At 50.7% G+C, this 25,929-nt stretch overlaps 1 protein-coding gene across 11 annotated transcripts in view; it reads left to right on the forward strand.

Annotated features, from left to right (window-relative positions):
- The first annotated feature begins 2,340 nt into the window (after positions 1-2,340).
- Positions 2,341-25,929, forward strand: part of kif21b (kinesin family member 21B) — a 39,973-nt gene continuing 16,384 nt past the window's right edge. For 6 of the 11 annotated variants that reach the window (XM_029151249.3, XM_029151254.3, XM_029151253.3 and 3 more), the window contains exons 1-23: positions 2,341-3,247; positions 16,683-16,905; positions 17,067-17,249; positions 18,062-18,211; positions 18,894-19,028; positions 19,185-19,367; positions 19,519-19,634; positions 19,746-19,941; positions 20,909-21,098; positions 21,383-21,446; positions 21,582-21,812; positions 22,401-22,515; positions 22,593-22,728; positions 22,854-23,042; positions 23,126-23,325; positions 23,396-23,503; positions 23,588-23,910; positions 23,998-24,181; positions 24,350-24,553; positions 24,658-24,759; positions 25,086-25,251; positions 25,513-25,573; positions 25,710-25,758. In XM_029151249.3, coding sequence (XP_029007082.1) covers positions 3,207-3,247; positions 16,683-16,905; positions 17,067-17,249; positions 18,062-18,211; positions 18,894-19,028; positions 19,185-19,367; positions 19,519-19,634; positions 19,746-19,941; positions 20,909-21,098; positions 21,383-21,446; positions 21,582-21,812; positions 22,401-22,515; positions 22,593-22,728; positions 22,854-23,042; positions 23,126-23,325; positions 23,396-23,503; positions 23,588-23,910; positions 23,998-24,181; positions 24,350-24,553; positions 24,658-24,759; positions 25,086-25,251; positions 25,513-25,573; positions 25,710-25,758 — 3,549 coding nt within the window. In that variant the 5' untranslated portion in view covers positions 2,341-3,206. The remainder of the gene's footprint in view (positions 3,248-16,682; positions 16,906-17,066; positions 17,250-18,061; positions 18,212-18,893; positions 19,029-19,184; positions 19,368-19,518; positions 19,635-19,745; positions 19,942-20,908; positions 21,099-21,382; positions 21,447-21,581; positions 21,813-22,400; positions 22,516-22,592; positions 22,729-22,853; positions 23,043-23,125; positions 23,326-23,395; positions 23,504-23,587; positions 23,911-23,997; positions 24,182-24,349; positions 24,554-24,657; positions 24,760-25,085; positions 25,252-25,512; positions 25,574-25,709; positions 25,759-25,929) is intronic. The other 5 variants (XM_041070939.2, XM_029151258.3, XM_029151251.3 and 2 more) reach the window with 4 other exon arrangements.

The following is a 25,929-nucleotide window of genomic DNA, read 5'->3' on the forward strand; positions in this document are numbered from 1 at the left end:
CACGTGAAATAGCTGTGGGTAATTCATCCGCTGGACGCCCGGTTCTGCCGCCGCACCTCTTTCTCAGCCAGGCAGCCTTCAAGTGTGCGTCTGCGTAATCCCGGCCAATTGAAACAGTTTTGTTACGGTAAAGAATGGCGGGGATTAGTTTATGGAGCTTCAAAGCCAAATATAGAAAACGCATGTGAAGGATTATGGACACATCAAAAGAATGGAGAATACATCAGGGAGCAGTTTCATCTTCCGTCCCCATCTCTCTGCTCACTTCTTGTCTTTGTCACTGTAATGTGATAGTTAGGTGGAGCAGTCATAAAGAGCGAACTAGCTACGTGTGTGTGTGTGTGTGTGTGTGTGTGTGTGTGTGTGTGTGTGTGTGTGTGTGTGTGTGTGTGTGTTGCTGGGGGGAAGAAGCAAAGCACCAACTGGAAGCCGTGACTGACACAACCCGACGGAGGCTGGACCGATTGTCCTCAAACGCCTCTTGTGCAATTAGGGGTGCTGCTATTTTAACGTCGCGCAGCCCTAAATGTGGGGATTACGCTTCAGTTTGGCAATTACAATATTAAAATATCTTCGGGGCGTCACAGCCCACGCAGCCGTTACGAAATAGGCTTTTTCACATGGGATACGCTGCGGTGGAGGAGGTGGCGTGCGCAGGGAACGCAGGGAGAGTGGCTCTGAGAACTGTAAACACGCCTGCAGAGGAACCAAAAGGATTTAGCATATTTAGAATCATAATTATGTAGTAGTTTGAGTTTGAGTTGCCTTTTTAAAAGTTGGCTGTGTGTGGATCGTGCACCGGCCGCGTGTGCGTCGCCCCGGTTCTGGTGGACCTTGGAGGATTGCGGCTTTATCCTCATAACGGGACCTTTATCTCGCGTGGAATCCGGCGCTGTGCCCTGTGGAGCAGTAACATAACCACCTGGTCCTCGGGTCACACACACACACACACACACACACACACACACACACACACACACACACACACACACACACACACACACACACACACACTCATAAGCTGTGGTTTTCCGCAGCCATTTGTGGATTGTGGAGCCTACAGTGGTGGAAGTCAGGAGACCACGGCGGCAGAAACTAATCGTTTTCTAGACATAAATGAATCGGATGCAGCTCTGACATAACTGTGATTTCCACAGCGTCAGTGTTGACCTGTTTGCATGAGTCATGAGTTTGGAGAAGGATGATGCGCTAAGGCCGGAACTGTCTCTGCCAGACCTGAATCATGCCCCTGAAAGCTGCCAGGAGACGAGACCATTTGCATGTATCATTTTTTACCTCATCTATTCAGAGCCTTGTTTAGTTTGGGAGGCGCTGAACTGACTCTGAGACGTGACTACACGGGCTCCATTTACGCAGGGAGGTGGATGTTAATGACTAACGGTACGAGAACATGCTTTTACTCCGTTAAGAGAAACGACTTCCCCTTTTGAAGAACTGTGACGGGTCAGAGCGGGAAGTGAGGAAAGTGTAACTTCCCATTCAGACCCAGCCAACGACTGCCTCTGCACGCGTTTCGACCTTTGACCCGAAGGTGTTTGAACCGGTGGCCCCTCCTCTCCGCCGGGCTGCGTTTATGGCCGTTTAACGGGCCACAGATGTCAGGTCGCCGCTCGCAGCCGCTGAGCAGTGCGTTTGCATAATCTTTACTGCGCGCTGTGGGTGTGCCGCGGGGCGTGGCTACACGAGCCCGTTCGGCTTCCTGATTGGCCTGTGGGGTGGCAAGAAGGCGGGACATATTTAATTGTTGGCTCTAACGCCTGCCCATCCGGTGCTAGTATGATGCGTTCATGAACTACTCGTACAGCTGACAATCGTGCAAAGTGCATTTATAGTAAAGATAATCTCAGACGTAAGCATTCAAAAAGCATCAAATTACGTAACAAAAACAAGATTAAAAATTTATTTGAATTCCAGTTTACATTTAAAGTTATTTTTATTTACATTTTGTTTGACGGAGAACCACATAATGTATTTAGTAATGTGTAATGTGCATGTGTAATATGTGTATCTGTTCTGTGTAATTATGAAAAATGTGTGTGTGTATATGTTAGGCCCTCATGATAAAATCCCAATGTGTACACACAAACAACTGAGAGAGACGCGCTCCTTGTGCAGCCTGCCTGAGGGCAACACAACATGTGAACAATTACACACCTACTCTTTTATGGGAAATGTCGTTGCACTTACATTACAATAACAACAAAAGTTTTCAACAATGAGTTCCCAACTCCTATGACCAACTACTACATTAGAGATTTGTTTACATGCTAAGGCATCAGTAATAGTCTGTAAAATTAGGCCATTTTACTTAAGTAATTAGAGTAGTACGGTTATTTAGAGTTCAGGGGTTATTTTTAGTTTTTTTATTTCTTGCTACTGTATGTGAAAGCACCCTCCACGGAGAAACATGTGAATAATGTCTTTTGAGGCTCTTATGGGATCATTTCAGCGCTGACACATATATCAAAGAAAAGCCTTTTGGATTTAAACGGTAACGGCAGTCACTTCCTGCATTACAGGAAGCGTGGGAGTTTGACTTACAGCCTGTTGGGGGACCAAATCTAGTTTACTTCTTCCGCTGTTGCAGTTTTGACCTTTGATGCTTCCTATATGAGTCTCCTTATATAAGTAATGTAGGTGGACCAGTTGTTGGATCGACCCTTTGGGCACGCCCGCCAAGAAAAGTGGTAACAAAATAAATGTCTAATTATCTACAGTAAGTCTTTGTAGTGACGCTTCGTTAGTAAGAACTGATTTAAGAGAAGGCGCTGATAGCCTGTGTGTAATTTCCGACAGTCCGTGAAGGCGGCGTCTCCCTCTCCAGTTTACGGTCTCGGCTCACTCAGCGTGATCGCGTCTCTCGCAGGAGACGCTGTGCGCTTCGCTCGTACGCACTTTAAGCCATTAGGATGTAGCGGCCGAGACCGAGCACGGAAAGAGAACGACGCGGCTCCAGCGCTGCCATGTGACGACCGGCGCCGGGCCAGAAATGACCGTCACCGCGGAGGAGAAGAAGGAGCAGACAGGAGGTCCCACTGACCCGAGACGCCCAGCGCCGCCGCCACCCCGGTCGCAGCCGCAGCCGCAGCCGCAGCCGCAGCCGCAGCGCACGGTTAGGACGCACTGAGACGCACCCGACGTCGCTGACAGTCTCCACATCGCGCCGCCGAACCTTGGACGCGATCATGGCGAGTCAGGGCGACTGCTGCGTGAAGGTTGCGCTGAGGTAAGCCCGCGACGTCCGTCCGTCCGTCCGTCCGTCCGTCCGCTGGAAATCCGCCGACCTTCGCAGCCCACATTGTGTCTGCGCGTCCCGGCGACCAATTAAAGCCCGTCTGCGCACCGCCAGCGGGGCCCCGGCGGCGGTTCTTCTTCGTGTGCCTGCTACTCATTGTGGGCTGGAGCGGGTTACACCTTGCCGTGCAATGGGTGGTGCTCTGCACAGTATTGATAAGGAAGCGCGCGTGTCCGTGTCACGCTATCGCCGTGTTTTGGTTGCACGGCATGAGGCAAGGTGTGTTTTATTGTGAAGGGTAAACGGAGCGTTTATTCTGGGGCCGAGGGTGCAGGGAGGGAGGGGGGGGGGGTCTCTCCTCACCAGGTCTTGTATTGCAATTCTTCCAGGCAGCTACCTGCAGTCCCACCTCGGCCTGGTGTTAGAACCACAACCGGGTCGTGGAAGCTCCTTCTGGGTTTGAATCGCGCACAAAGGGCCGCTCTGGTCCTCTGCCTTTTGTTAGACAAGCGCCCAGGAGCAGCTTTTGGACTCACGTGAGGGGATATTAGCAGACACACACACACACACACTTGTGTGCCGGTGCCTGCTGGGCGGCATGACTTGGGTGGGACTGTCCGCTCGGGGGCTAGAGCCGCTCTCCACAGCACAAATCTGCCCCGCCGGCCGGTGGACCGCCAGTCGGGCCGTGTCCAGATGAGGGGAAGAACCCACTCTGACCCTGCGCGTGCTCTTATGGTGCACATCAGAATCAGCAGTGCCAGAGGAATGGTAAAATGTGCCCATTGTTCACAGTGGGCTCCTCTCAGGTCCTCTTACCCCAGTTCTGAGTGGGGGGTTGACGCACTGGAGGAGCCCTTTATGAGGAGCCTCGCAGCCAATGGCCTCGCCCCCCCCAGGGGAGGTTTCAGAATCATTTGTCAGTCGGCCGCCGAGCGAATCCCCCTTTTCTGCGCTCGTTCACGGCGACAACTGTAACAGGAAGTGGGGTGGGAGGCGTTTGCAGAAGGGGGCGAGAAAAGGCGTAAAGGAACAGAAAAGGCAGAGGCGCGGACAGCTGGCGGCCGCTGCTCGGCCCGCGTTATTGATCTGCGCCGCTGACGGACTGGAGCCGAGTGGGCCGAGGTGACAGACGCGCCGCGGCCTCCATCTGCGTGTGCGGAGACGCCGTCGACCCGACGCACAGAGGGTCAAATAGCACACGGGCTGCGGCCGCGAACCTTCAAACAGCGTAATTACGCCCCCGTGATTACATGAGTGCCGATGGGCGAGCTCATCATGTGTGTGTGCCCCGTGAGTGCCACTGGAAGCGTCTGTGGCCTTCACGGGAAACGGGAAGCCCATAAACAAACAGAGGAGGATAACTTCCTGCCTTATTAGTGACGGCTTTCCCCACGACTGGGGTTTTTTTCTGCTTCCCAGAGAAAGTCGGACGCCGATAAGAGGGGATGGTGTTTAATTGCTCCCATGTTGTGTTGCCCTCGGGCAGGCTGCATAGAGTACACGTCTCCAAGTGGTTGGAGACACGCACACGCACACGCACACACACACACACACACACACACACACACACACACACACACACACACACACACACACACACACACACACACACACAGTCAGTCTGAGTTGCCAGCTTCCGTTTCCACAGTGTCTGCACTTCCCAAACAATGTCCCCATAACTAGTAACATGACCTACAATCCCGCCGACTCAGACAGACACACACACACACACAAACACACACATACGCATACACACACACACACACAAACACAGACTAACACAGGTCAATGGTTCTTTAAACATGGCGAGATGCGTGTAATGTAATGGCTGACTTTTGTTCAGCAGCATCAGAACGCTCCAGTCACTCAGGACTGGACTCCTTTTTAGTTTCCTAATCTGAACCATCTCATCCCATTGATTTTACGCTGAGTGCTGCATTTGCTCCAGATTGAAAGCTTTATGTCGGGGCTGGCACTGAGACGCTGTAAATGCCACTGATGCAGTGTGTGTGTGTGTGTGTGTGTGTGTGTGTGTGTGTGTGTGTGTGTGTGTGTGTGTGTGTGTGTGTGTGTGTGTGTGTGTGTGTGTGATTGTGTGTGTGTCTGTGCGCGCTGACGTAGGGGTTGTGCGCTGGGTGTGAAAGCCCTCTTGCGTGTTGGTCCTGGTCCGTCTCACACGGAGGAGCCGCTTCTTTACGTCTTGTGCAGCCTCTGTGCATCTGTGTATAAATAGACACAAGGACCAATCTGTTCATTGCTGTTGTCTGTGACCTTGTGACTGCTGCTGCGTGTTCTCACCTTGGCAGGCTCCTCCTTGAGGCTTCTCCTCAACCAAGGAAGTCAGTTTTCAGCCCTGTGTGACTCTGTATATTTGTACTAATAAAGTTAATTCGCATAACAACAAAGCTCTGTGAACAGAACACAGCATGTTCAGTGTTTATTTGGACCCCACAGGTCGATACCCGGGGTCTCGTTAGTGACGCACAGCGGGTCGTCTCAGTGCTGGTGGGCGCTCAGCTGAGTCAAAATGGTCCTTGAGCGTTTCTTTTGGCCTTCTCTGTTTTCATGAACCCAAATAAAGCTGCAGAGAAACACACAAAAAAAGTCAGTCAAAGCAAAGCAAAACAATACAGGAGCAGAAGAATACAACAGTGGAGCCGTCGCCGCACGGCCGATACACAAAGGCTTCAAATGGGAGCCGCACAAGGTGTGTTGCTGCTGGACGTATGTCCTGTGTAGGCTACCAGTCTGGCCTGTTTCCTGTGTGTGTTAATGGGCTGCCACACAGGCCCAGTCTGGGTTACTCACCTCCCCGGGGGGGCTGTGTGTGTGTGTGTGTGTGTGTGTGTGTGTGTGTGTGTGTGTGTGTGTGTGTGTGTGTGTGTGTGTGTGTGTGTGTGTGTGTGTGTGTGTGTGTGTGTGTGTGTGTGTCCTATACTGTGCTTGTCACAGACTGGTGCTGCAGCGTAATCTCCTCACAAACGCATTCTTACACCCGCTCTCCACTTTCGTGCCCCCCGTCCATCGACCTCTGTTGTTCTCGCTCTCTTTCTCAATCAGCGTTCGGCAGCCGAACAAGGGAAGAGCAGCAGGAAACGTGACGAGGCACACGCCCTCGCCGGCCGGCCGCAGCTGTGCATCACTTCCTCCTCGCTCCTGCTGATCACATGCTTTTTTTTTGTTTGTTTTTTGCTGTTGTTGCTGTTCTTGCCGTCCTTCAGAACCAAACACGCGTATCAGAGTCTGTGTTTTCTAGCGGCCCGTTTGAGCCTGTGCGATCGCGGGATCTGAACATTTCACGACCGTAATGAGCTTAAACTCGACCTTGTGGATTCAACACCAGCCTCTTGCTCCGATAGACCTGAACAGCGATGTCACCGTTGTTCTCATGAGCCGTGAAGCAGCCACGGCGCTGACTGCTGAGCTCCTGTCAGGGAGCTAATAAACTCCTGTGCAGTGCATCAGCGCTGCTAAATGGCGTGCTGCTGTTGCAGAATGACTTCCTGTTCGGCCGCTTCTGGACTATCCACACTTCCTGTTTGCTTCCTGCATGATGAGGTGATGATGGGACCCGTTGACGCGACGCAGTCACGACCAAAACCGACCTGAAAGTTTAGCCCGGGGGCCTTAATTTAGAAGCATTTCAGGAATCTGCCTGTCAGAGCCCGTTTGCTGCTGCAGAACGGGCTCTTGCTCCCAACGAGTCGGTGGAATACACCCGTTGAGCCGCCGCGTCCCTCTGAACACTCGGCCCATCCTTTTGTTCTGCTCCAGCTCGTCTGCACTGTGAGAAGGAAATACAGCGTGAAGCTGTGACCAAAATGCTGGAATGTCGTCAGCTCCCCCTCCACCTCCTACTCGCCCACCCGTGCACGTGCGCGCACACACACACACACACACACACACAGATCTGTATTTATTTGAATTCATCTGTATGTACTGGGTCAAGGAATGAAAGGCGCTTCAGTCTGAACATTTGCATTCCCCCTCTTATCGGACTCTCATCATGTGTCAGCTGGAGCAGGCCTTCTGAACCGCTCCCGTTATCATCCGCTCTGCTGCTCGGACACAAGCAACGCTTTTATTTACAAACGGAATGGTTCAAATGGGAGGAAATTAATGTTGAATGTGGTTTTGATTGTCGGACATCGTCCCGGTCACATCGCGGGGGATTGTGTGTGTGTGTGCGCGCGTGCATGTGTGCGCGCGTGTGTATGTGTGTGCATGTGTGTAGCAGAGCCCCTTTAAACAGAGCACCTCTTGGGTGAGCATGCACAGAGGACACAGTGTGAATGAGTCTGATGTCACTGCGGGTCTTTGTGCTCGGTGCTGAGCTTGCACACGCAGAGCAGCAGCGGAGCATCGGCGTGAGTGCGTGGGGGGGGGGGGGTTGAGGTCCAGGCCTTTATTTTTTAGCGAGTACGATGAAGGAGGAAGGGGCTAAAGGAGGAGGCGAGGTCCGCGGAGTCTTTTGTTTAATGAACTGCTCTCTTTCTGCAAAGAGCAACGCTTCCTGCGATTCAGCTGGACACAGAGGGGGGGAGGACGGTGGGGGAGGAGGCGCTGGGAAAAAGGAGCAAGCGTGTCGTCTGCTGTCAGAGAGGCTACTGTAGCACGCACACATGACCTCGCAGTTACTGTCTGCATGCGCGTGTGCACGTGTGCGCACGCACGCCGACGCGTCGCGTGGATGAATAATGTGCGCAGCTGGACGTCCCTGCTAGATTCCCACGAAGCGCGTCCCCAGGTGCTTCTGGACCTACAGCCAGAATGGCTTCTGGTTCTGAAGTGAGTTCTACACCAGCATCTCACATCCAGCTTCCTCCTCTTTTTAATGACTCCTTCTTGCTTTGGTGCGTTTTTCTAAATCAAGGCTGATCAAACACATCTTTCCTCAAGCGCTGCAGGTCTGTGTTTCTGTGAAAAGAGCCTCTTCCCTCCTGAGTCTGGAGGGGATTTATTCACATTCGTGTTGTTTCTCTCACGAATTCGCTCCAGTGAAATATATTCAGCCTCATTCCTGAATAGCAAAGTTAGATTCAGCCAGATGTTACAGACGATCGTGACCACGTGTGAGATCTGAGCGGTGTGTTTGTTTGCATTGCTGCGCTGTGCAGTGTGTGTGTGTGTGTGTGTGTGTGTGTGTGTGTGTGTGTGTGTGTGTGTGTGTGTGTGTGTGTGTGTGTGTGTGTGTGTGTGTGTGACACCAGCTGGCTCATAATCACCTTCAGTGCTAAGTAGCTTAATTACTGCTGGAGTTTGTCGAGTCTATCTTGTGTTGTGCGTAAATTGGAAAAACAGCAGGACGCGGCGTTAAAACCGTGAAATTCAACATGAAAAGATGAACTGATTATTTGGGGGAAAACAAGTTTAGCAAAAATAAACAAGCTAATTTAAATATACAGTAATTAATAGTATTATCTTCACTAACATACACCATCACATCAGCAGAGTCTGCAAATTAACTGCATTTGAGGTCACTGTGGACGACAGACACGCAGACGGGTTTAGCACTCGTGGGCTAGGCTAACGCTAACGCTAACGCTAAGCAGCCTCCAGGGAGGCAGGAGGACGAGCAGAGTCATGGCAGCAGGCTGCAGCTCAGTGTGAGAACAAAAGGTGAACACTGCAACGTGTCTGAGCAAAGAGTTGGTGAGCACCGCCCCATCCAGTAGTACAACACGAGTATTAGTACTAAACTACGCTAGTATTATTACTGAACTCATTTAGAATCAGTCAAAACGTGATGCGGACACGTCACACATTTCTCCACACACCATCATTCCAAACGCGACGCACACAGTTTATGCAGCACGGCCCCGACTTCTGCACGGTCACGGTGCTGACGCACACTTATGCTAAAAGCATAAAACGAATGCCGCGCTGATGACCAGCGCTTCCTCCCGCACACACTCCTGAGGTTAATTGAAATTGGCCATCTGTCATCAGAATGTAGGAAGGGAAGCTAATTAGGCTCTCTGTGGTGCCTCCACCTCCCCCCGTTTGAGCAGCAGACAGTGCAGACATGGGGGGGGGGGGTGAACCCATGATGAGGGTGCGGGGATTGACCCAGAATCGGCTCCGGCGATGCGGACTGACGTGTGCCCGCGACGGGGAGAGATCCGCATCTCGAACGCGAATGAAGCCGTGGGAGGTGATGTTATGACCATGTGACCCCAGCTTGTCCGCGATGTGCTGCTCTGTGGCGCATGCGTCCATCCTTCCCATTGGTTCCGAGCTCAACGGACACCAGACAGGACGGGAAGCCGTGCCGACAGTCGGAACGCGGCCGACCGGGCGGCCCGGCTTCCTGCAGACAATGTAGGCCAGCCGGCCTTGAAGCCTGGCTGGGTTAAAGGGAACCATGAACCAGGTCACGTCCCCCGCTCACGCAGGCAGTCAGAGCGATGAGGGCCGCCTACGTGAGCCCTGCTCTCCTCTGTGGCGCCTCGGGCCACGGAGCCGCCAGTCTGAAGGTTGGTTTAATAGATAAGGTTGAACTTGGAGGCTTGGTTGGTTTTTCGACACAGCTCCGTGGCCTTTCTCACCTTCCCTTGTATTTGCTGCTGGTCGGTTTCATTCATAGCAACGTCTACCACTGCCAGGGACAGCGTCCCCTCAGAGAGCTCCTCTGTGTGTTTGGCTCCCAGCCTGTGATGCTGGAGGCCACAGCGATGGGCAGCCCGCTTCCCGGGGCCCTTTATGGCTGGAGTTATTACTGTACACTTGCACTCGCAGATAGTGATTAGTATAAGAGCACGGGCACCGCGGGAAAGGAGTCTTTGATGGACTGCGATGGGGAGGCGGGAGCCGACGGGGCGGGAGCGGGAGCGCGGCCGGCTGATGGTTTTATATGCGGAATCAGTGCAGACGGCTGTTTCGGGGGAATCGATGGGAGCACTGATTAAATGGGCAGCAGGACAGAAATGCCTACTGTAGCTCGATAATCCCAACCGGTGCCTTTCAGCAGCAGCAGCAGCAGCAGCCTGCCCCCCCACGGAGCAGCCTGGTCACCGGCTTTAATTAATGAAAACAAGATGTTCATTAGTGCTGAATCCACTTAAGACGTCCACGTCTTAAACGGAATCCGCTCTCGCTTCTAGATGAGAAGATGACCTCTGACCAGGGGACGTTGGGACGAATGCAGTGTTTTGTTGCTGCATGTGCTTGTTACGGTACTTTGCCGCATTTCTGACCTCGGCACCGCGCCTCCATCCATCTCGGCACCCTGGGGCCCTCTCGGGTTTCGTCCCACGGTCACCGATACGCCCGCGGCTCCGCCGCCAAAATGGGCCGGGCCGATTTCCCGAGCTCTCGGGGCTTTTCATGTCAAACGCGCAGCGATTTTCATGGATCGGCTTCTTATCCTCTGACCTCCTCCTGCGCCTGCTCTCATTCCGCTCGCTCCCGCTGCCTTTGTGGTTCAGAGACTGGTAATCGGCTCCACCTCAACGTGTTTTCAAAGGTTGTGTGACAAAGGCTGCTGTTGAGTGAAAGTAGGACAGCTTCAAACACGGACTAGAACATCACTAATGAGTGACATGTAAGACGACCTGTAAACCTGTAAAGACCCATTCAATTTGATTGATTGATGATACTAGCACTAGCTTTTCTAGTGACCAATACTTTGTTCTGTTTGGGCCCATACCTGGGAATGCTCAGTATTTTTCCCATGTCTGTGTTGTGCAAATGCACAAACATGTGTCCGCTGGATTAATCCTAATCTGAACTCGGACAATGCCAGAGCTCAGCGGTGCGGTACACGCAAGCAGAACGGACCCAGATGGGGACTCCGCGCTCCTGTTTTACGTAATCTCAGCTGGGCTGGTTACATGAATGTAATCTGTGAATTGTGTGATTGTGTGAAGTTTCACCTGGGTGTGAGTCTAATGTGACTGTGATTTAGCCGCTTGGGTGGCTCCTCCCACACCGGTCGCAGGGAGCCGTCGTCCCCGGCAGGTGAGGCAGGAGGTGTTCCACAGAAGCAGCTCCCGCTTGTTCCCACGCACAGTTGAGCCAACGCCGACCCTGGATGCTTATAAAAACACACATCTGTAAATTTGGCAGCCGCTCAAAAGGCAACTTCATGTTAATTTTCAGATTGGTTTGAGTGTCTCGTTTGATAAATGGAGGCCGCTGCTGAGCATTTGTGCAATATTTCGTGGCAAAGTGCCGTCAGGATTGATGAGAAATTGAACCTGTGTGTGTGTGTGTGTGTGTGTGTGTGTGTGTGTGTGTGTGTGTGTGTGTGTAGTCACCACCCTCAGTGGATGCTGCTTTTAAAGGGGGCTTTGACGCCGTAACGTAACCCGCAGCCAGGTTTTCTCCTAACATGAATATTGAAGCGGAACCTCTCGTGACAGCGTGGACCCGAGTGAGTGAGGCTGCTGTCTTTGTTGCTGCCTCCTAATGATGAGCTGGATGACAACGGTGTTCGATGGCCGCTGCGCGTCCCGTGTGAAGAGGACGGAGGCTCCTGCGTGAGCGCGACGCCTACGCCCAGATTAATTATACAAAGTGCACTGCATGAGCGAGGCAGCTTTGACGCTCGTCGCTCCGCTGAGTCTCACGGGGAGCGAGAGCAGGGCAGGAGTACCGGTGTTTGGAGTCGTCATACAGACGCATGCAGATTGATGTCGTCCGCCAGGCGAGGTAAACACAATGGGTCGCTCCTGTGTTTCTGTGGACCCGTGTCGCCTGCAGTCAGTCACCTGTAGCGCCTTTGTCCTCCGCCTGTCAGCGCCACCTTTTCCTGGCAGCCCGACTATAGAGTCATCAGTCAGCGGTTATTGGATCTGCTTTAGCAGGCGGGGGACGCGGCCTGTTTGCATGTTAAACACTTGTTAGGAAGCAGACACAATGGAACCGGTGTCACAGCCACAGCCAACGATGGACGCGCGGTGGGCCTTCCCATTATAATGATGTTATTAAGGTGGTATTTGAAAAATAGGAAATGAGAGGCAGAGGAAGTCAGGCTGCTGAGGGGAAGGAGCACATCAGAGATTAGTCTGTTATCAGAAGAAAAAGGAAATGGAGCAGGCCCCGCTGCCGTTGCCTCCATTTGTGCCTGTTTTCACTGGCCACAAACTGAGAGAGGGCCGCGAAGGGTTAAACGCTGTGTACAGCAGCTGGAAAGATAATGAACAACAGGCAGCAACGGTGGAGAGATCTTATCTGAAACAGTCCTCCAGCGAGAAATTTGATGAGTGGCTGTCGTCTGATTAGCGGACGGAGCGATGGAGGAGACGTGGAGCCAGAGGAGAGGACGCAGAGCTCTACAGAGGAGCCCAGTAGCTCCGCCCCTTTATGGCTGCGGCTCCGCGGCGTTAGGAAAATGAGCTCCTCTGCGATAACGGGGATGTACTTGGAAGGTCGATTGTGCGTGAAAACACACACACACACACACACACACACACACACAGGCTTCACTGGCAGCGATCGCAGCCACCTGACTTTACTGGCGCTCTGGGCCGTTGGGAGCGCTCTTGGCACCGGGTCCGGGCTAGTTCCTGGGTCGATGGCAGCGCTCGGGCGATGATTATGGTGTAAATGCAGGTGACGGGATATTTTGCATTCGTGCGTCGCTATTTGCGCACACTGATGAGAAGATTAGCAAACCCTGGAAATACGAGCATATGTTCACACAGTCGTAGTGGCTTCACATTAGGAGTCTGTGAGCAGTTTGTGCAGTTCCCAAGGAAACTGGACCCTCCTAAATGTTGCCAACTGGAAAGTAGCCTGAGCCCCTGTAGCACTGGGAGCATTCATAGTGTGTGTGTGTGTGTGTGTGTGTGTGTGTGTGTGTGTGTGTGTGTGTGTGTGTGTGTGTGTGTGTGTGTCCTTTTTCATTAGAAATTATTATTTTTGCATGTATTTTATCCTACATATCTTTTATAAAACCTGACCAACTATCTTGCTACATCGCTGTCTGTGTCTCGTTCTCTCCTCCAGCGTTCCAGTTTTATGGGGCCACTGTGATGTGTCACTGAGGAACCAGCTTCTCCCTCAGCTTTACAGTGGGGCTGTGTGACGTGAGCTTTGATGCTGTGAACCGACTCCCTCTGGCTCCTGGTGCCAGTTGTGCGATGCTGTTTTCCACATGTCTGAGCACCTGGCACCGCACTGCAGTGTTTGGGACCTCGATTAAAGTGTGAAAGATGATGAAAGACTCAAAGTGAAAACCTTAAAACAGTTTTTACGTTTAAAATCTACCTGTGTGTGTTTAAATTGGTTGACGCTGATCTTGGATCTTGGATGGAGCTTTTCCTATTTAGCTGTTTGGTGTAAATATAAGGCTTATTTTGTGACTTGATAAAGAAATATTTTACAATTTCAAATGCTGGAATATGATGAGAGACACTGGAACGTCAAAGGGTTTCATTCAGATACAGATTACTTTACTCTCAAGTCACGCATCAGTGACTGATGTCACTCAGTCATTTTGTTTGCATTTTAGTTAATTTCTGTCCTAATTAGCGGTATTGGGTTTGATAATTATTGTAATTCATTCCCTCTGAGCCTCTGGATCATGAATTGTGTTTGCCATATCTGGATTTTAGGCTTCTGTCAACATTGGTGTGTTAGCCAAACGCACATGTAGTAGGTGTGTGTGTGTGTGTGTGTGTGTGTGTGTGTGTGTGTGTGTGTGTGTGTGTGTGTGTGTGTGTGTGTGTGTGTGTGTGTGTGTGTGTGTGTGTGTGTGTGTGTTCCTTCAGTGACTTTGTTGTCCTCGGGGTGTTTAAACCCTTTTGTCATTAGTGAGCAACGATAAGATGAGATAGATGCTTTAATTTACTGCATCAGGGAGCCCCAGTTAGCTTCTCGGGGCTTGTCTCTGCGCCTCTGTGTCATTCAGCCGTTTAATGGGAATATTATGGGCTATTTTTAGCCACTAAATGTGCTTTGGTGTGGTCTGAGTGCGTGTGTGTTAGTGTGTGTGATGTCTGCTGCACCGATCAATGGTATAGATCTGATCCTTTGTTGGCGCAGCTGCAAACATTCATCCATCTCAGCCACTGTATGATTGTTTATTTATAGATGTTCCATTTTTTTGTCCCCGTGGACAGGCTGTCAGTGTGTGTGTGTGTGTGTGTGTGTGTGTGTGTGTGTGTGTGTGTGTGTGTGTGTGTGTGTGTGTGTGTGTGTGTGATATACCTGAGTTTCTAAGTCGTCTTTTTCTATTTGATTCATACGTGTTGAGTTCTTTTTATTCGCGAGGCGGAGTGTGAAACATTTAATCTTTACAGATGATGCGTCTTGGCTGCAGCCGCTGTGGATGTCTGTAGTACTCAAGGTAAAAGATTCACAGGTCTTGTCTCAGGAGCCAGTCCTGTGTGGAGAGCTGCAACAGAATGGTTCAATGTTTGGCATTTGTCCAAACAGACAACTGCCTTTGTAGCCCACAAAAGAATCATCTCAAGATACTTGACACTTTAAGGCCAAAACCTTCAAAGATAAGTAAAGAGAGAACCCCAACAATCTTGGTAGACAGTGGAGAGCAACACTCCCTTTTTAAGTGATGAAACATCCAGCAGAACCAGACTCAGGGTGGGTGGCCATCAGCCTCGACCAGCGGGGTTGAGGAGTTGGTAGGATGGGTATGAAAAATAACATGGGGAGCTATAAACAGAAATGCAGCAGGAAACATGCCAGAACGTGCCGTGCTTCTGCTTGGGGATTTAAAGTTAATTATGGGAATGTTTTAAGGACAGAAGATTGCAAAATGTGGTGTCCCAAAGTCAGAGGCTCTGAGTGGACGCCATACTTGGAATACCTATAAATACAGTTCATCTTCTACCACCTCAATGCTGCGCCTCATATAAAGTCTGTTTACTGTATATGAGCAACACACACACACACACACACACACACACACACACACACACACACACACACACACACACACACACACACACACACACACACACACACACACACACACACACACACACACACTGTTTCCCTTCCACTGTGAAGATAATTGGCTTAAGCAGCACTCATATGGGATCTGTGGTTTAGATAAATTAACCTCAGAGTCAGGGTCATCTCCAGTATTAAAAAGGTCTCATCTGTCTGCAAGCTGCTCTGTGTTGCACCGTCTGTCACAAGGTGGTCTGAGCCTGCGCGCTGCTGCTCCTGCTGCTGCTGAATTGGACCATTGTAATGTCATTTAATTCCTTCCTGGAAGACCCCGTGCAAAGGGAAAAAAATGCTGTCGTCAGCTGTGTGTGTGTGTTTCTGTAGCGCCATAACAACATGTAGGGAAGGGATTACCGCCAGTGTTTGTGGTAGGTGTGGTTCCTAATGCGTGCTTGAGAGGAACCATGTGTGAACTGAAGATAGCGGAGAAGGTTGTTTTTGAACCCTGTGTATACAGTGTTTGTTTGTAGAGATGCCGTGTGTGTGTCCTTGCGGTTAAGCCATTATCCCTCCAGCAGCTGTATGTGGTGTTGAGGATTTCTTGCTTAGCAGGGCTTTATACCGTGTGTGTGTGTGTGTGTGTGTGTGTGTGTGTGTGTGTGTGTGTGTGTGTGTGTGTCTTTGTTCCTGCATCCTATTGGGAATTTCTAATGTTCTCTCAGTGTGGGGGGACGTTGATTTGCATCCCCTGGAGACTGAGGTTTCAGCATGTGCAGAGGTGGACCTAGCTCCTCAATACTGCTGGCTCAGGGCTTTTTTCACTAGCTTAAAGTGATTACCTCCCCTGAGTGTCCACAATAGAGCTCTGAAAGGCCAAGATTGACAGTGGGGCGACGTGACCAGTCCTCTGTTGTTATGTACATTGCATTAGAGCGTGGGACCCTCAGTGTTTGCTCATAACTAACCTGCATTGCGGCACGCGCGTGTAAAAAGCGTGTCGGTACATCTCCATTAATCAGCCGTCTTGCCTTCGAGGCTTTCCGCCGTCAACAAGTTAAAATAAGCCCAATTCGAATCCTCGGCCCTCATTCTGTCAGCGAGTTAAGAGATGTTCTGGCTCCTTTGATCCCATTAAATCAGGGATTATTATGCGAATTTGAATGTCAGGTGAAGGCAATTACCGGGAGTGGGTTTTTACCTGGCGGAGCTGCAGGATTAACAGCAACTGTAATAATTACATCTGAGCCCAAGTTTTCCTTCATCGCAGACAAAGTCTGTCTGACCTGTCTGAGTCAGCCTGGCAGAAGAAACAGGCAAAGGGCTTTTCCAAAGAACCAGGACTCAGCTGTAACTCTTGATTAAAGGTGCAGATCCCAGTTTGATTTGAACAGTAACAACTAGTGTTTAAAGGGAAGCATCACCAAACACCTGAGCTTTCAGTGTCAAACTAATAACCAGAACGCTTGGCCTAGTTTCTCTTTAAAGCAAATTTCTCTGTGTTGAGCCTTTTAGATACTGTACATTCAGTCGTGTTTTTTTTATTTTCGTGTTGTTCTACCCTCAGGATCCGTCCTCAGATGGCCAAGGAGAAGATCGAGGGCTGTCACGTGTGCACGCTGGTCACGCCTGGAGAGCCGCAAGTCCTTCTGGGCAAAGACAAGGCCTTCACCTACGACTTTGTGTTCGACATCGACTCCGAGCAGCAGCACATCTACCAGACCTGCGTCTACAAGCTCATCGACGGCTGCTTCGAGGGCTACAACGCCACTGTTTTCGCTTATGGCCAGGTATGAGGGAAAAGCTAGAATACATTTGTTTTGCAGTCCTTGTAGAATCTGTCTAATGTGTTTTTCGGAGATTGCTTCAATTACGGAACGTGCAATAAATAAAGTAAATAAGCACATTACGTCTAAATGTGGGAGAAGGTTCACGGTGGTTGATGTTTCAGACGGGTTCGGGGAAGACGTACACCATGGGGACGGGCTTCGACGTGACTCTGAGCCAGCAGGAGCAGGGCATCATCCCGCGGGCCGTTCATCAGCTGTTTGAGGGAATCAAGAGCAGGAGGGTGCGCGCCCAGGAGACCGGCAGCCAGCCGCCCGAGTTTAAAGTCAGCGCCCAGTTCCTAGAGGTGGGTGCAGATGTGAAATAAGACCTCTCTGCAACTCAACTCTCGCTTATTAAGGGAATAAGCTATTGCATATTGATGGCTATTGTTGTGTATTAATTCTAACCAGATGGGCTGAAACGTGGGGACGAGGGGGGATCAGCCCCCCCTTCATGCAAACAGGAAGTGACAGCCTCATGACAGATAGGGAGGAATGTCTGTCTGTGCTTTGTTGGGCCTGATTAATGTTGGCCATTACCTCTGATATTATTCCTCATCACCGTGGAGGAGAAGATGGATAAGAGCGAGGGGGGGAGGAGGCGGAGGCAGGGATGCCTGTGTAGGAGCAATGAGATAATATGATGAGTAATGATTTCCTCCAGAGGTTTCTGTCAGGTGTGTGTTTGGGTTGCCTTTGGGGGGCAGGCAATCATGTGCGTGTGCTTTTCAATAAATTAAATAATGATTCTGCAATAATGCCTCATTTTTTTCTGTTACCCTTCACCTTTTATTTTACGTCTGCTTTTGTTTTCTTTGCTCTGCTCTGCCTTGTTCCTGTTATTAATGTGCTTTGTGGCTCCTCAGGTCAGGATGTTATCTCTGCTGATGGTTAACAGATGTGTATGTGTGTCTGGCAGTAGGTGGGAACAGCTGAGGTTTCTCTGACCTTTGTGGCCCCTTTGACCTCAGTGGGTTTTAAGAGGTCATTAACTGATGTGACAAGCTGCAGATCTGCATTTAACTCACTGTTGTGAGAAAAGAGTGAAACACATGATGATGATTTATTAAAGCGTTGCTATAAACTGTGTTTATTGTTTTTGTTTTTTTAACCGTAGCTCTACAACGAAGAGATCTTGGACTTGTTCGATGGAGCTAGAGATCCAGAAAGTCGCAGCAGGAAGTCGAACATTAAGATCCACGAGGACTCCAGTGGCAGCATCTATACGACTGGGGTCACATCCAGACTGGTGCACTCGGAGGAGGAGGTAGTGTTTCTCTCTCAGCCTCTACCCTCCCCTGTGTGCTGCTGGCTGACAAGTACAGCCTGAAAGTACAGTCTGTATGCAACGATGCGTCAGGCGTGAGGAACGGTTGACAGGACGTGGAGGCCGATCAGCAGTGACAGCCTAATAGAAGGTTGCTCTGACAGGGTCAAAAGGGCAGAGGAGATGGGCTGACCCAGCGACAAAGACCTAAACAGGGAAGACAGCCTGGGATTCAGGTGTAGGGTTACAGTAAATACTGGCCGGGAACAAAGACTCCCATGTTTTCACTCAACTAGGTGCTGAAATTTGGGGAGGGGATTTAAGCAAGTTGTTAAACTGAAGCAGTGCAGAGGAGATGACAGGAGTCGGGCCAGGTCATCTCTTCTGTGAATTCCCAGAAAAGTCAGACAGCTGAAACAAGCAGAGACAGATGGGCACTGCTGTGGGAGAGCGGAGCCAAGATGTCAAAGCAGCGTGAGAGTGGAGATGGAAGTAGTGAGAAGTGGTGAGATTTATAGAAAAGAGAGAGATATGCGCGGAAGATGCACTGAAACATCCAGTGAAGAAAAGAAACAACACATGCACATTTATTGTTTGTTGCCGTTACTGATCCTACATTAACTTTATTGGAGTTTCTTCGCTGAGCCAAAGTAAACTCCTCTTCGCTGCATGTGTTCTCCAGCTGCTGCAGTGTCTGAAGCTTGGCGCGCTGTCGCGCACCACAGCCAGCACCCAGATGAACGCCCAGAGCTCCCGCTCCCACGCCATCTTCACCATCCACCTGTGTCAGATGAGAGTCTGCCAGCAGCCGCAACTGGTGAGGAAATCAGAGTGTGAAAAAAGCGAATAGACACTGGAAAAAAAGGCCACTTTAATATATTCATAAGCAGCGTAGGTGACGAAATGATTGCTGTTTGCATGTAAGCACGTAAACTGCCCGCTGCCGTTAATAACCCGCTTCCTGTGCTCCCAGCAGAACGGAGAAGGGGAGAGTGGTGAGGTGAACAGCGTGGAGTCCACCCCCATCACCCAGCCAGAGTACGAGACGCTGATGGCCAAGTTTCACTTTGTGGACCTGGCCGGATCTGAGCGGCTCAAACGCACGGGAGCCACAGGAGAGAGAGCCCGCGAGGGGATCTCTATTAACTGTGGACTGGTGAGACGGAGCTGGAGTATGTGTGTGTGTGGGGGGGGGGGGGGACAAATCATGCGTCAGCTTTTTCCACTGAGTAGTGTGTGCACTGGAAACATTTGCATAAAGTCACTTGTTTTCTGATACGGTTCATCTGAACGTGTGTGTGTTGTAGCTGGCGCTGGGAAACGTGATCAGCGCTTTAGGAGACCAGACCAAGAAGGGAGGACACGTCCCCTACAGAGACTCCAAGCTCACCCGTCTGCTGCAGGACTCGCTTGGAGGAAACAGGTGCACACGTGCAAACAGAGTCACATGAGACTCAAGGAATCAGATGTTTCTTTTTGGGGTTTTATAGCTTAAACCGACTGGCTTCAACCTCCATCTGTCCTCCCTGTCCAGTCGCACAGTGATGATTGCCTGCGTCAGCCCATCCGACCGGGACTTCATGGAGACCCTGAACACGCTGAAGTACGCCAACCGCGCCCGAAACATCAAGAACAAGGTGGTGGTGAACCAAGACAAGACCAGCCAGCAGATCAGCGCCCTGCGCGCCGAGATAGCCCGGCTCCAGATGGAGCTGATGGAGTACAAGGCGGTGAGACATACGGGGACGGGCGGGGACGGCATAAGCAGGCGATGCATGTTGGGAGACAGCAATGCGGAAAAAATAACAACACGTGGAAAAATAAAGACGAGGAGGAGAGAGAGATAAGAGGGGATGAATGACAGGGGGTGGGAGGAGAAGTGGCACGTTGAGGAAGATTGAAGGGGGGCGCTAACACATGGCTGTCAGTGTAAGTGATGCAACGAGGCTGTAAGAGAGAGGGCGCAATATGGTGACGGGACGGATGAAAGTGGTAATAACTGAGCAGCGAGAGGAAGAAAGGCAACACTAATTGGAGTAAGAGAGGATGGTGTTGAAGGTACGGCGGAGGCCAAGCAGCGGCTGCTTGTTACTGTATTAAATTAAAGACCGTTACGAGAACACGCCTCCTGTCCTGCACAGCAAACAGAACTGGAGCACGGACAGTGATTGATGAGGCCTCAGGAGTTCATAATGACTCAACCTGAGATAAATTGAGAGACGTAATGGGCTTTACCTCATACAGATCAATATACTGTTATATATGATGGTATCAACACACGCTAGGAGTGACATACTGCATGTCTGCGCTTTTTCATCAGCTTCCATCCCCTGGATTAAATGAGTAGTGTTTTAGTCTCTTGTGTGTTTTAGAAGGTCAACACAGTTTCTAGATGAACGTCTGGGGCCGTTAATGATGGATGATGAATGTGGACGTAACACAGGGCTGGATGGGTGGAAGGACTGGGTTATATAGTGACTCTCTGTGTGGATGCATACACAACAGGATTTTTTTCCATTGTTCACCATTGAGCAGGCAACAATAGTCACTTGACAAACCCCAGAGTGACCAGCTGGGTCGGAACAATAGGCGTGTGTCAGCTCGGGCTCCTCTGTCCAGAATGCAATCGAGTGTCTCAAATCCATGCGTATGCAGTCATTTACTGGCCGCCCGCTGACTGCTTGTGGGTCTGCGCAGGGGAAGCGGGTGGCGTGCGAGGACGGGTCCGAGGGCTACAGCGACCTGTATCAGGAGAACGCCATGCTGCAGCGGGAGAGCGACACGCTGCGTCTCAGGGTCAAGGCCATGCAGGAGACCATCGACCACCTCAACACCCGCGTGACCCATCTGCTGGCCAACGAGGTCAGCACTCTGCTGACCAAGTCAAGTACGTGATGGAGATACGCGACCACGTCACGTTCACCACGTGAACGGCATTGAATTATTTCTGCTCGACATGTAAATTGTGCACCTTCGTATTCATTCAAATTGTACGTTGAGTAATATCTGCCTGCATGGAGAAACAGGAAGAGGATTAGTCAAATTTTTAGTGTCAGGCACATTGTATTTATGTAGGTTTATTCATTATGTCTGTATTTCTGTATTGCATCGCTGCTGTATACCGACGCGACACTTGTGTGACCTGAGCCTTTTTATGCTTCTCACCACTAGCGGAGGGAAATGAGGAGATCGGGGCGCTAATCCAGAACTACATCCGAGAGGTTGAAGAGCTGAGGTAAAAGCTCCAAACTATCACTCTCAAATCTGTTCATAAATTACAAACTGTAATGCTTTTCTTCATTCCAAAATCATATTCCAATACCAAACATACATAATACATAAATATATTCTTTCACTTCTCTGTCCTCAGGTCCAAGCTTCTTGAGAGCGAAGCCATGAATGAGTCGCTGCGTCGGCAGGTGACCAGGCTCTCCTCTCGTTCCCCGTTCCCCTCCACCAGCCTCAGCCCCGCTCCGGGCCACCCTCCCGGATCGTCGCCCGCGCCCCTGTCCATGGAGGCCGAGATGACCGACGTCTTACGTCGAGCCAAGCTGGACATAGAGAGGCTGAAGAAGAAGGAGAGGAGGCAGAGGAGGATGAGGTACACGTACACGCAAAACAGGATGTGGACATTGTAAAGTCAGTCACGCGACGTCAACATGGCGTAATGTGCAATTTTATATGTTCACATTTTTAAATGTTTTATGTAATTATGAGTTTGTTGCGCCATTCTTCCTGCCTTTCCCTCCTCCTAGCTTCTCCGTACTTGAGCGCCACATCACAAGTCGATTAGGGCTTTGAGACGCCGGCTTCCAAACACAATTGGGATGCAGCCAGGGCTGAGTAGTAACGCTGGCATGGACAGAAAGAGGTCTAATTCAGTCGGCCAGTGGGTCATGGGAGAGAGAGGAGTACACAGCCCAACAGGCTAATTGAGGTTTAATGGGTTAGAGATGGAAGTAGACGGGAATTTTGAGGAGCCGTATGGCTGTAAAAGATGGAGCAGTGGGCAGAATTAAGTTGGTAATAAAACGCAAAAAGCTAAAAGGGCAAAACTAGAGTAGATGAGCTGAGAATGAGCTGATATAATGAATTTAGAGGGAGGATCACTCCCTCTATCAGGTCTGTGTCTTCTACTGAGAGGTTTTTGTCCAGTACCTTCTATAATCTGCCTATTTGCCTCCTGCAGTCCAGAGCTGGAGAAAGGTCTGAAGAAACGAGTGAAGCTGCATACTCACGAGAACGGGGACAACGGGCAAAACGGCCAGAACGGAGAGATCGACTCAGACGACAATTACACGGAGGTGGGATACACCCAGTGGCCATCAGCAGCCTGGAACAGTTGAAGGTTTATGTTCAATGCCCTTGTTTGTGTGTGTAGGACATCATGTCTCCGCTGCAGGAGGAGAGTGGTTGTGAGGAAGATGAGGGGGAGGATGAGGAGGAGGGCAGGGAGGAGAACGGGTTTGACAGTGATGAGAGCCTGGTGGACTCGGACTCTGACTCGGATGAGAAAGGTGCGTTTCTGGCAACCATTAAGTGTTCAAAGCCCTTTTTTAATATTTTGATTGTCTTCAAAGACATGTAAATATCTGATTTGTGGTGTGGATGTAATTCTGACCCTTTCCTCTCCGAACTGCAGCCAACTTCCAGGCGGACCTGGCAGATCTCACCTGTGAGATTGAGATCAAACAGAAGTTAATAGATGAGCTGGAGAACAGCCAGCGGAGGCTGATGATGCTGAAGCTGCAGTACGAGGAGAAGCTCATCCTGCTGCAGAACAAGATCAGGGACACGCAGCTGGAGAGGGACCGCGTGCTGCAGAACCTCAGTGGGTTTTAACTCAGCTCAGGTGGTGCGTTGGAGGAATCAAAAGGTGCCGGAAGTAATTAACATCGCTGTGTGTCCGTACAGTGTCCATGGAGAACTACACAGAGGAAAAGGCCAACCGGATCAAGCAGGAGTACGAGAAGCGCCTCAAGGAAATGAACCGCGACCTGCTGAAGCTGCAGGCGGCGCAGAAGGAGCACGCGCGCCTCCTCAAAAACCAGGGCAGGTACGAGCGGGAGCTGAAGAAACTCCAGGGCGAGGTCAACGAGATGAAGAAAGCGAAGGTAAGAGGCCGCGGAGGAACGGCGCGAGGACGGAAGTGCTGAGGAGCGCTGACCTTCCTGCTGTGTCCAGGTGGCGCTTATGAAGCAGATGAAGGAGGAGCAGCAGCGGAGGAGAATGGTGGAGGCCAAGAGGAACCGCGAGATCGCCCAGCTCAAGAAGGAGCAGCGACGGCAGGAGGTGTTATGAGAACCGCCGTTCCCGTTGTGTGAGGTCTCTGTGTAGCACGGGCGCGTGTTTGGCTAACCCGAGCTTGCCGATCAGTACCAGATCCGAGCGCTGGAGTCCCAGAAGCGGCAGCAGGAGCTGGTGCTGCGCAGGAAGACCCAGGAGGTCACCGCCCTCCGGCGCCTGACCAAGCCCATGTCGGACCGCGTGGCTGGACGCGTGGCCCGCTGGAACCAGGCTCCTCCGCTCACGGACTCCGGGGCCGAGCTGTCGGCGAGCACCGCGGCGAGCGGCTCCGAGCCGGAGACCGGGACCGGGAGGAGCGTGAGCGGGTTGGTGAGGCAGTGGAACAACAAGAACAGCGTGTTCGGATACCTGGCGGAGAGCGACGCGAGCATGGACGGGACCAGAGTCATCGGGTGAGCCGGACCGGGACGGGGGTGTGGCGCGTTCGGTTCATCGCGGCCTCCGCTCATCTCATTCTGTTGTGCCTTGTCTCGTTCCAGCAGCAGGAAGAAGCTGCAGCATAAACCCGCGGGCCTGGGCAGCGCCGCGGGGGCAGCACGAGCCAGCAGCGCCTCCAAGTCGGCCCGACAGAAATGGCAGAAGCTGGAGCATCGCATCATGGACATAGTCATGCAGAGGATGACCATATCTAACGTGGAAGCTGATATGGATCGTCTGATCAAGGTCAGCGGCACCGCTGTGTAGCAGCAGTAGTAAATGGCTCTTTTCGTAAAACTACTAAACCAACTAAATCCAAGTGAGTCAGTGATTTCCTTCCTCTTTTCCTGAAAGAGCTGTTAAACCCACAACTTTTTGTGTGGCTGCGTGCGTGTGTGTTTGTGGCTGAGTCAGAAGCGGGAGGAGCTGACGGGCCAACAGGAAGCGCTCTCGCACAAGAGAGAGGTCCTGATGGCCGACGGAGAGGGGCCCGAGGCCGAGGACCGCCTCCTTCAAGAAATTAACGAGGAGGTCGACGTTCTGAACGCCAACATAGACTACATCAACGACAGCCTGTTTGACTGCCAGGCCACCATCGTACAGATAGAGGAGACCAAGGTGCAAACATTCACACACTTTAACCCTAAACCTTAGTTTTTCTCAAGTCTGGCTAATCTTATCTCTGAACACACTTTTGATTCTGGGATTGTGTTTTCCTTAAGGATGAGCTGGACTCAGTGGACACCTCAGTGGTGATTAGCTCCTGCTCACTGGCTGAAGCGCGCCACCTGCTGGACCATTTCCTCAAGGCTTCCATAGACAAAGTGGGTCTACTATGAAACACGTGCTGTTTAGTGATGTACTCTAACTAAAAAAAAATATTAAAAACGTTTAATGAATTAGTTTGCTTCAATAACTCTTTGGTGTGTTTTGTATTAAACATGTCCATAGTATTTGTCTAAACCTGTGTAGTTGTAGCGCCATCTAGTGTTTTTTACTGCAAGGTTAAGTGTGCCTCTTTTTTTATATCATTACATGCTTGACCATTTTCTAGTAGGTGTTTAATTTCAATACGTGGATGAATCATCTAGTCATCATTGTGTGTGGGTGTGAATGGGCTTTGACCTCACGCGTTCATGCACGTGTTTAGAGCTTGCAGGTGGCTCAGAAGGAGGCTCAGATCAGACTGCTGGAGGGCCAGCTGAGACAGACGGACGTCATCGGCTCGTCCCACAATCACATGATTCTGGATGCCCTGCGGGAAAAGGCCGAGTGCATCCCTGAACTCCAGGCTCTCATCCACAACGTGCAGCAGGGTGAGCGTTGTTTTGGGGACGTTTATTCCTTCTCTTAGAGCAATCATACAAGCAAAACAGCATATTAACATGCTCGGATGGGTGTTAGAATGAAAGGAATCTTGTTCATCACGTCTTCTAACCTTGCTGTATATTCTACTCTATCATGACAACGCAGACAACTCAGATCCTTAAATGACCTTAAAAAAATCAAACATGATGAGAAATTGTAGTATTTTAATTTTGTGATATTTCAAGGGTCTTTGGTTTTTGTGTTTGCAGAGAATGGCTATGCCAGCACAGACGAGGAGCCGTCTGAATTCAGCCAAGCCTCCGACACCAGGTGAGCCTGAATGCATCATTCCCACCTCTGTTTAAAATAATCTACTACACGCTCATTCAGTAGGAAATGCATTTGAAGAATCACTGTCTCATACACATGCATGAGGCCATGACCCTCGTTTTCTATCTTTCTGCAGTGTTTCTCAAATGAAAGAGTCCAACAGCCAGGATGACTTCAAAATAAAGGTAAAGCGTGTTGTTGAAGTGCTTGATTCTCAGATTCTTCAGTTTCAGAAGATGGCTCTCGTGTTTAAATCCTTGCCTGTGAGACGTTCATTTACCAGATGACTGTGTGCTCTGAGGCGACACATTTTTTTTTAACCATAAGGTGGCAGTAAAAGCAAACAGTTACAAATG

Source organism: Betta splendens, chromosome 5, assembly GCF_900634795.4.
Source record: "Betta splendens chromosome 5, fBetSpl5.4, whole genome shotgun sequence".
Lineage (NCBI taxonomy): Eukaryota > Metazoa > Chordata > Actinopteri > Anabantiformes > Osphronemidae > Betta > Betta splendens.